General features: G+C 36.5%; 1 protein-coding gene across 1 annotated transcript in view; it reads right to left on the reverse strand.

Annotated features, from left to right (window-relative positions):
* The window catches only part of LOC148945037 (tachykinin-like peptides receptor 99D), a 509,170-nt gene that overhangs the window by 30,097 nt on the left and 467,754 nt on the right, over positions 1–11,319 (reverse strand). Inside the window, exon 5 of the mRNA XM_089099526.1 lies at positions 4,428–4,549. Coding sequence (XP_088955652.1) covers positions 4,428–4,549 — 122 coding nt within the window. The remainder of the gene's footprint in view (positions 1–4,427; positions 4,550–11,319) is intronic.

An 11,319-nucleotide genomic window follows, 5' to 3' on the forward strand; every position in this document is an offset into this window, starting at 1 on the left:
AGTAGCAGTACAATAGTAGTACAATGGTAGTACAATGTATTAGTAGCACAATAGTAGCACAACTCTAGCTGATGAGTATCTCAGTGAAATTATCAGTGAAGTGATAGAAGGCGAAAATGTAGAGGGTGAGCTAAAAGTTCAAGATGCGTACAACTCTAAAGTTCTAGAGAGTACAACTCTAGCTGATGAGTATCTCAGTGAAATTATCAGTGAAGTGATGGAAGGCGAAAATGTAGAGGGTGAGCTAAAAGTTCAAGATGCGTTTGATTCCTATTTTGCTAATTCGGCAAAAGTACAGCTTCTTCTGCAATTACTTATTCTTCTCTACCTGACTTTAGGTATGACCTCGGACTGCCTTGTCCTGAATCAATGGCATTGGAGCTTGCCACTGAAGCTGAAATAGCCAGAATTGTCAATGATTTGAGGGGTTCTTCATCTTCTGGCCCAGACCGTATTCCGACTAAGGTTGTCAAGCTCTTTCTTCCTGTCATCGTTTCTGCCCTCATAAGACTTTTCAATCTTTCCTTTGAAAATGGTGTTTTCTCAAGTACTTTAAAGCGTGCTCGCGTTATTATTCTTTTTAAATGTGGATCAATGAATGATCCTGCAAATTATCGTCCCACATCCCTTTTATCAGTGCTTAGTAAAATTTTTGAAAAAGCTATGCTTTCTCGACTTCTTGATTTTCTTAATTCTAAATACTTTTTTCATGATTTTCAGTTTGGTTTTAGAGCGAAGCACTCAACTGAGTATGCATGTGCAACTCTCTTGAATTATTTACATTCAGTTCTTGAATCTGGTCTGATACCTGCTGCTCTTTTTCACGATGTACGAAAAGCATTCGACTCATTAACACACAAGATTCTTCTTTGGAAACTGTTCCATATTGATATAAGAGGGAATGCTTATTCTTGGTTTCTATCATATTTATCTGGTCGAGTCATCTCGGTTCATCCTCACTTGGATCCTCACAAGGATCTGTCATTGGACCGATACTCTTTTTAATCTACGTCAATGACCTTATTAATGCGGTTCAAGATTTAAAACCTACCATTCGCTGTCATCTTTGTCAACCAGCATCTGCCACTAATTGTGACAGGAGTTCGTCCTTACCGAATGCACTTATTGCTTTTGTTGATGACAGAACTCTTGGCACAGCTGGTAGAACTGAGTCTGATCTTCGTTCAAAGATGAAAGACCTTTTTGAAAGAGTTATCCAATGGCTTGATGTAAATTATCTTGCCTTAAATGTCGGAAAGCTATGTTTTCTCATTTTCTCCGGACTTTCTAAGGCTTGCCCTGACTTAAATGAAATACACCTATCAAGAGGTTCTCTAAGTAGACCTAAGGATCGTTACGTTCGATTTCTAGGCATCTTGCTTGATGAAAGCTCAAACACATATTTCCAGGGTCGATTCTTAGAATCTTGTTCTACAGCCTTGTTCAGTCTTATGCTTCATATTGTTTTGTTATTTGGATGTCAACTTTTCCCTCTTCTTTGATGCCACTTTCAAAACTTTTTGATAAAGCAAGGACTCTTATTGAGGAAACTAACCGATCGTCACTTAAACCCTTGCTTGATTTGAAATCTCTATATTTTCTTTCTTGTTCTTCTTTCATTTTTTACAGTTGCACGGCCATCTTCCTGCTGCTCTATGTAATAATATATCTTTTGTTTCTGATCAATCGAATTATCACTTCCAGCAATTTACAGATTCTTCATACTCCATCAGTGATGTCTTACTTCAACCCTCTGACAACTTGCAACACGATTTGGAACACGCTCCCTGTGTCTGCCTGAAGCTGCCACTTGTCTGGTATGTTCTAAAATTATGTTAGAGAATTTGTAGCTAGTAATTAAGTTTTTCCAGTTTCCCTTGGAGTTGATGTCTCTGGATTGAGTTGGATAGTTATTTGAGTTGGTGAAACCATGTGCTACCCCCTGCCTAGCTTGTTATTTTGAGAATTATTAAGGTGGGCGACTGGATTTTTTTGGATTTTGTTTATATTTTTTTTTGTGTTGGTATTTTTTTCTCCCCTGTTCTTTCCCGGCCGTGGAGCCTTACGGGGGAGATTGTGTTGAAGTGGTTTTTTGTTTATTATTTTTATTGTTAAATAAAGAACTCAGAACTCTCTGAAGAATTACAATCAGATTACCCCCCAAAGATTTTTCAAAGGCATTTTCAACAATTTCCAATTTTATTTCTTAGATGCAAACAAATTTTTCCAGAAAATAACTGTTGATTGAAACAGGGTTTTGAGAAGGTTCTCATAATTACAATTTTGCTAATAAATGTAGCTTATAGGGATCAAATTTAATATCTTAAGGACCAAAACATTTGCTTTTGGAAGTAATAATAATTTTAGATACATAGTTTTTCACAACAATTTGGCAACTCTATTAACTTTTTTTTTATACACTTTTATGTTGGGGTCATTTTTTGTGTTATTCTTGGGGATATTCTGCTTTTTTTTCTTTTTTTTTTACTCATAGCCTACCCTTGTTCCTTAAAAAACGGTTGATAGATGCGCCTTATTAACTTTTGATATACTTGTGGTATAACTGGCTATTAAAGTTGATAAAAATATTTTTGTTCTACTGCACAGTAAAATTATGGTGCAATTTTTAATAACAATAATCAATAAAAACAATAAACAATATTGAAAATAAATAATTTTCTCGAGAGAAAATGTGGTGCTAGTCATAGCTAGCAATTGCTAGCAATGTGGTCCCAACATTTTCTTATATCTATGAAAACCTTTAAACCTTTTTGTAGTTGCTTAGCAGTGTGATATATAAAAGCTGCAATTTGAGTTTCAAATAGTCACAAATTATAGTGTGAATGCTGCACTGTCCTTCCATGGTCATTTTTGCAAGTTGATGATAAATTTATTAAGAGCTAGTCTTCCAAAAATCATTAGTACCAATACCAAATCCTTTAAAAAAAATTGTAGGGGGGGCGTTCTTTAAAAAACTAAAAGGGGTATACCAAAAAGATTGTTTTTAGATAAAGACACCAAATACGTTCTTTTTGAAATCTAGTAAGTAGGGGGCAAAAATTATAGGGGGGGGGGGAGAAGAGCCACCATGATCCCATCCTTAATGGAGTCACTGATTGTTCAAAAGATATAGGAAAAACTGGAAAAATTGTAATAATGGAAATTAAAGTGGTATCTATGCAGTACCAAATAATGACTAGCCCCATAAGAAGGATTCAAATAAACACAATAATATGTAAAAAAATAAAAAGTTAGACCCTTTTAAACCAAAAAAAACAGATCAGCAGTAGTGCTTTTATAGGCATAAAAGCTCCTTTTATTCGCTGAAGAAACATTTTTTCTAGCAAAATCGTTAATCCACTTGATAAATAATTTCTCAGCCGGTAAAAATAGCTGCTAGGGCTGCTAAAACATTATTGACGGTTGTTTAAAAAAAGATTCAAACTAAAGGTTAAACAAGATAGGCTGAGATAAAAATACAGAAAGAATGTAGGGTAAAATAAATCAGTTTTACTTCCGAATTTCTTTCTATTTGTTCCTTTTATTATTTTTGAGTCTATTACAAGTTGGGTTTTGGCAATTTCCAGTGAGCCATTTTTGGATACTCGATAAATAGTCTCTCAGCCAATGAAAATGGTTGCTAGGCCTGTTAAAATATTACTTATAGCTTATTTTTTCTGTAAAAGTCAAATGAGAGAGGCTGAGATAAAATAAACGAAATTCTGACTGATAAATACAGTCAGAGATAAATAAACTCTGTCTATTGCGGATATTTATTTGTTTTGTGATTTTAATTCAGGCCATCTACCAACAACAGATAAATGTCTCTCAGTTAGTGAAACGGTTGCTAACGATGGCTTAGTTAATTTGTATATTAATTGGAAAAGAAGGAAATCTGAAGATGGAGCTTCTAAATCTGTATGAGAAATTTGAAAAATGTATCGGTATTAGCATACAATATTTGGGAATAAACAAAGAATAATACTACTTTTCAAATCAAGTTCTCGCCGTTTTGATTGTCTGCTTACTTAGCACTTCGTCGATCATTTTCACGCTTATGGTATCTATCTAAAATCGTATTTGGTTTTTTTTATTTTAATTTGAATGTACCCTAAATCCAGTTAAAATCAGTTAGATGTTTTCTGGATTCTCCGAATGATTTTCAGAATCCCAATTCCTAGCTTTGACTATTCTGAAAATGTCAAAATGTCTAAATACTGGATTTTTATTTCATTAAAAGTAGTTTCATCAAGTATATTTCATTCAAAGTTTTATTTCATCAAGAGTTTGATTTTTAGCAGATCCAATAATATGTAAAATGACGAAGTGGGACGTTCAAATAAAAGAAAACGAACCACCACCAATGATTCTTGTTTTTTCGGCAGACATGACTTTAATTTGGCTCAAACGTAATACTAAAGACTTACCATTTCGAAAGACCCTTGTATCAGGAGATGAACAGCTGTAGCGATAGATCTGTAAAGAACTACGTTTCCTCCAACAAGAAGGGAGGCAAAATCGGAAAACTTTTGTAAAACCTTTTCTGAATCTGAAATAAAACAAAGTATTATGTGTAAAAATAAATATACCATGGGTTGATACTTTGTATGCTGCTGGAATAAAACCTGAAAATTATAAATTGGTTTTCTAGATGCTATAGGGTGAATAAACAGAACAGTTTTCCCAGATAGCTAATTTCAGATCAGCCAGTCGGTTTCTGTATCGTAAGAGCCGTCCTAAATAAGCGGTTGGCACCCTGGGTTGAGAATTCTTTGTCCAAAGGGCACGGGTTCGATCCCGTGCCCTTTGCCGTGGTCAGTTTTTTGGTTTGGGACGGGGTTCAGTTGTATGACTCTGTAAGTTCAGCCAGAGTTGACCCAGCTTTAAATGGCCTGCCTGGAGAAACCTGGGACAATGCCCCGCCCCTCGCTCGCTAATGCAGAAATATATAGCCCAAATTATATAAGTCCAATGCATTCTATCACCCAATCACTTGTCTTTGTTACTAAGAAACCAGTTTTCTGAGATCTAACCTAAGCGTAATTCTTGAGTGTATTTCGTTTAGTTAACAGCAATTTTCTATTTAGTTTAACCTCTATGCATCAAACATACCTATACACTGAAGGAGTTGGTCTCCCCTAAAAAAGAAAAGGGAATAGGGGCTAAAGAGGGCTAATGAGCTTTTTTTCATTCTTTTGTGTCTCGGATCGAGTTAGAACTGTCAGGAAGAATTTTTATTTTTAAGAGTGAAAGTAAGGAACCTGAATTTTGGAGGAAGAGGACCAATTATTTTTTCTACAATCTATTTTCTTCTAATTATAAAACAAAACTATTTTTTAAACTATATTTTCTACAATTATTTTTTCTAAAATATAATAGAGTTGATAAAGATGAAATTTTACACAGTTAAGTTAAAAACACAAATTTAGTTAAAACTTTGTAATAAAGTTAAAATTTATTTTATTTTGATATGATGGTGAGGTGGTTGCCCATGGGGAAAAGGGCAGGAGGGTAATTCGTATTTACGTTGGAAAAAATGGGAGATAAGGTTGTTTCTGAGAGTAGGAGCAATGAGCACGCTGAGTATTATGTTTAAAAGGTAGCGATTGAGGATCTAGGCGTCCAGGAATGGACAGAGTATTGTTATTAGGTGTAATATATTTTTTGATTTGATAATAAACCCCATTGAACTTGATATGAAACGGTGTGCGCAATAGTTTTTCCAATTTGAATATAAAATTTACTGGGATGAAGGAAAAATCAAAAGTTAAGATACAAAATTAGATGTGTAAAGTTGTGTCGATTCTAAACCTTAAGAAATGCAAATTGAATGTCAAATACAGAGAAATAGACATATATATGAAATGTGTAAAGTATAAGCATAAAAACATTCTTTTTTTACATAAACGCAAAGAATGTGGTAAAAATTAAAAACAAAGAAAAGTTGCCCTACATTTGAGGGGGGTTTGTCTCATCGCGTCCCGAAATTTCGACGTTAAAGTTTAACTTACACTTCACTGAAAAAATAATTGACAACTGGTTTCAGGTGCACTTGATTTTAGCTGGTTTTCAACCCCCTATCATGACCCCCAACACTGATTCGTATACTTATGCACTTTTATTTATTCTTTTTGTGTTTCTTATTACCAATTGGGAAGGGCAGAAGGTAGGTGGAATTACCCACTGCATTTTGAAAAGACCTTATTTAAAAAAAAAAATTATTCTTCATTAAAAACTGAGAAAAATATATCCTCCCCCCCAGCATATTGACTTTAATTACTGCCATTGTATAATAATCAATATAAGTGCACATACTCTAAATTGATCCTATTCCATGTAATGGAATGAAAAAAATCACTAAAAAATCGTAATGAAATACAATTTTTTTGTGTTTCTTTGTTATATTTTTTTTATTTTGTGGCACGGATTCACAAAATATAGGGGGTGGGGGCAAAATGAATTTTTCAATATCTAGCGGGTTAGCGATGCCAAAAAGTGGTATTTTCAATGAAAATACCCCCCCCCTCCCTGAAAAAGTTATTCTTCAAGGTTTAGTATGGGCGCAAAAATTTGTTAAGAGGGGCACATTCCCCATACCGTCCCACCGCGATCAATTTCACTGCGCAAAAACAGCAAGAAGATATTGCAGGCAGGGCTTCAACTCAAAAACTGTCGGAGCGACGATGTATTTCTCAAGACATCCCGACGAAAATGCCAGGAAAAGGTACTTTTGAAATTCAATGGAGTGGCAAATTATCTAGAGCTTGGTGGGGTTGAGATTGCCCCCTGCTCTGTTCCCCTAATTACTACCCCTAATTGCAGAATTGGTAGTCTTACAAAAAAAATTGACATGTTTTTGTATCTTTTTGTCCTTAAAAAACATAAAACCTCTCCTGAACTGAATATTAGGCAAAATAGGGGAAATTTTACCAAAAATATACGAGCTCTAACGTCTCAAAATTTTGAGTCGTGCCAGGAAATTTACTTCCGTCCCCCAAGTGAAGCTTTCCCTGAAAAACTCCACAGGACACTTTCCTCCCCATAAAAAGTTTCACCCGTGGAATCTCCCTCCTCAAAAAATATCCCCCATCCCCCCCCCAAAAAAAATGTTTTCTAATAATAAATACTATATCCGAACAGTGGGCAAATTGCGCAATTAAAAGCCCTTTCCCACGGACTATGGGGTTAAGTTCATCCCCGAAGGCATAGTTATAGAACCTTCTAAATCTACTGAATCAAATGGCAATTTAAAATTTATGTTCAAAATAGCTTTATTTCTGCTCTTTTTAAATTTTAATGTGGCTCTTTACTTTTTCTTTGAAAAACTTCTTATGTGGAAAGCCCTTTTTAAAAGTAATATGTGTAAAAATATCAAGAGGATTTTGCAGTATGGGTAATATTTCATATTAATTTATATGATGTTCTTATATCTCTTTTTTTTTGTCCTTTTAAAACCTCTCCTGAATATAAAATTAGGCAAAAAGATGATATTCCGTGAACTGGCTAACTCTGCAGGAAACCATAGAATTACAGTATTCAACGAAGTAGCCAACTCTGCAGAATTTCACAATCTAATTTTGAATTCAGGATATCTTTGGACAAAGGAATCCTAAAGAAACGTAGAAATGCTTTAAACAACGTTTTGTCGGTGCCTAATTGAAAAAAAAAAGAGTCAATGAATGGAAAAAGTCCGTCTTCGATCAATAAAAATAAAAATATAGACTTTAAATATAGAAACGTTGATAGATAACTATCGGCAAATTTTTAGGGGGGGGGGACGAAGTTTAATTCTTTCGTCACTATCAGATTTTTATGACTCTTTTTGATAGATTTTCAACATATTGTTGCTGCTGCTACTGACCCAGCACCACGATAGAACCCAGTACCAACGGGTATGGGAAGCTCATAAGCAGGGCCGCATCCTTGATTTCTGGTAGGGGGGGGGGTATTTTGTTTCTGGGTTTTATAACAAAAAACATTACAAAACAAAACAATTTTTTATATATGTAGGGGAGACCGGCCCACGATCGGCAGGTTTTGACTTGATCAGTTCTGCAGGCATTAATTCAACCGATAGGAAGTTGCTGAGTATGCCAAAGCAAAGGTAACTCAGTGGGTATCATCCCAGAAAAAAAGAATTAGGAATACTCCCCCAGTGTTCTAGCTGGAAACTGCTCTTTCCAAATGGCCAAAAGTGCCGAACCTGGGCCACCCCGGTACTGGTTTGGTCGTCTCTGGCCTACGTTTTGCCACCTGACAAGACGAACAGAAAAGTGCCAAGGAAAACGCTAAAACTTGTTTTACGGCTACAAAAGTATAAGAGGGTATGATCAGTATAAAAATCTAGAGAATGAGCTTGAGTAAGGTAAAAAAAAAAAACTGACAGAATATTCATTTCAAATTTTAAATTGATAGATCAACATCAAAAGTGAGCCACTTCACTAATCTTGACGTTCCACCTGCAATTGTCGGTGGTGCCAGTTTCATTTCAACTTCCGTCTTTAGGACACTAGCTGTCTCGTCAGTTAGCAGACAGTCACTTACTCCTGTCTTCTTCAGAAACTGGACCTCAAGTTATTCAGTTGCTACGTCTCTGATAATGGCAATATAGTGAACGGGATTCCCTTTTTTGCTCTTCAGCCCAACCAGAATGAAATCATCAACCTTGACGTTCTCAGTGTCAAATTGGAAGCTGCTGGCAGGGGGCTCGTCTTCAATGTTCATACTGGAGTCCGAAGATTTGTTGTATACAGGTTCACCTATGTCAGAATCGTCACTCTCATTGCGACTATTGTTGAGAGAAACAAGCTTTTCGTTTTTTAGACTTTTCGCTTCTCAGACTTTCTTCCTTTTCAGTACTAGGGCTTTCTTGGCAGATGCAGCGTTTATCCCGGCAGTAATGCGTTCTTTCACAGGGATGTCGGTGATCACTTCTGACTTTTTCATATTTTTTTTCCTGTTAATTTTTTGCGAAGAGCCTTTCGGGAAGGGGTTTGTATCGACGATCTCTTTGAACGAATCATCTGCTGACCTTTGCTCCTCATTCGGAGCTGGAGCCTGTGCTGCTTCAGAATCGGCGTCTATGTTAAAATAGGAGTCTAAATGTCCCACAGGACTTGCGCTGGGCATAGAAACTTCATTGATGGGTGCTTCACTAGATGTTGTTGGTGTTCTATCTGAGACATAGGACGAAAGGAACCCATAATCCTTGAAGACATCTCTGTTTGTGGGGTAGATCCCACTTGCTCTGAATCCACTGATGATATTCTCAGGAGTGAAAGCCTTGAGATATGCTTTCCCCAGCAGTTCGGCAATGTTATGCATTGATATAGTTTTACATCTATGGGCAGTCATTAAACTTGCAGCTTCCCGGTTGTAGCAGGCCTTGAGTGACCCCATGACTGTCCTGTCTAGAGGCTGTAGTTTGTGAGTAGAATTGGGAGGGACAGTTAAAAGTATAACGCCATTATTTTTAGCCAGGTCAAGCAATTCAGTGGTGTATCAGCTGATTTGGTTATCTAGCACCAGAAGTACGGGGGACTGTTTGGAGGATTTGACATGATTGATAAAATGCTGCAAGTAATGCAGAAAAAGGGAGGCAGTCACCCAGCCAGAAACATTTTTTTGTCGGTCATGATGGTTCCCGTTGGAGCCCCCTTGAGTAAAATTTCAGGATACTCTTTCCTGGGGAAAATAAGCAGAGGAGGGATTGTGTTCCCAATGGCATTAACACCAGCACAGACCGTGGTCAACTGGCCTCTTTCCGCTGACGTGACTTTCCCTACTTGCTTCTTCCCTCGCCTTGCAATGATTTTACCAGGCTTGTGGACGGTTGTCAAACCCTATAATTGTTAGGGTTATCTTTATCACCTTTTTTAAACAAAGGTAAAATTTTAGCTACTTTAAGACAAACTGGGAAAAATGCATTTTTTATGCAAGAATCTAAAATATATCAAAGCGCAGAAAAAGTACACCAGCTAATTCTTTACACAGAGAAATCGATATACCATCAGACCCTGTCGAAAATCCATTGTTTAAACTGGTAACATCTTTTTGGTACTCCGAAAACTGGATAGGGTACATAAATATAGTCTTGTCTACTTTATTTGGTAAATATTTTCTATTATTATGTGTTCCAGCATAAATTCAATCCACCGGATCATGCCCAACTTTTCTAAAATGGTCAGCAAATGCTTCCTCCATCCCTCTCTCATCAGTTATCTTAACTCCTTCATGAATGGTAATGTGGGACGAAATATTTCTTATTTTAACATTATTTATTTTTTCATTTATTATTTTCTATATTTTCCGAGGTGAATCACATTTGACGAAAATCATTTTGATGATATTTTGCTTCTGCTTCTCTGAGAACAAGAGTTAACCGATTTTTATATATTTTTTAATTTTCGATATTAATTTCATTTGGGACATATCTATTTTTTTCACAGGGTTAATAATGCCAGAATTAATCGATTCTTGGGTTCTGAGCTTACCTGCAACCTTAAAATATGCTGTTTACTCAGCTTTTATAAGCATGGTCCGAACCCACGTTCGGACGCCTTGGTTCGGCATGCCGAACCTGCCCCGGACATTGTGGCCGAACGTGGGAATTCGCTATCTCGCGGGATGAAAAAATGTTAGCAGCCGACCAGTGAAGATGGCGCGTCTTCGAAGATGCCAAAAGACAGACAGTTAATCAGAGTTTATGTCCTACCGAGTATTTGTAGTTAGGGGTAGAGCTTCAGACAAAACTTGAACAAAATTCAAAATTTACTCACTATAAAACACGATCCAATCTGATATTTTTGGTAAAATTGTTAATCAAGGGCAGCCATTTTAAAAACATACACTCCCATCTGGCGGGCTTTTGCAATCTACCAGAAGTCTTCCTCTGTTTTTAAATTGAGATTATTTGCTTTGGCCGAACGTGGGCCGTGCCGATCCTGGGCCGGTCTCCCCTATATTTGTTGCTTTTGGACGAAATTGAAAAAATAGAGGGGGTGGGGCAATACGGGTAAACTACCCACTCAACCCCCTCCGATGTGGCCCTTTTCATAAGGGTAGGAACTGGTGCTAGTGTCAAAAAGAAAATTACCAACCTAATTTGTGTTTGGGGACTTTTTCTTACTTAAAAATGGCTGCATTTTTGAGTGTAAAAGAAAATAAAATTCCGTTCACAGTAAGTCCACCTGCTTAAAGTTAACTTGTCTTTGTAGTCTGCCATGATTTTCTCGAGTTAATTTTACGTTTTCTACGTCTACAAGTGATTTTAAGACCCCCCCCCCCAAAAAAAGAAAAGAAAATGTAGGACAATTCAAT

The sequence above is a fragment of the Artemia sp. Qi Xiang Cuo genome, chromosome 13, assembly GCF_049724085.1.
Source record: "Artemia sp. Qi Xiang Cuo chromosome 13, ASM4972408v1, whole genome shotgun sequence".
NCBI lineage: Eukaryota > Metazoa > Arthropoda > Branchiopoda > Anostraca > Artemiidae > Artemia > Artemia sp. Qi Xiang Cuo.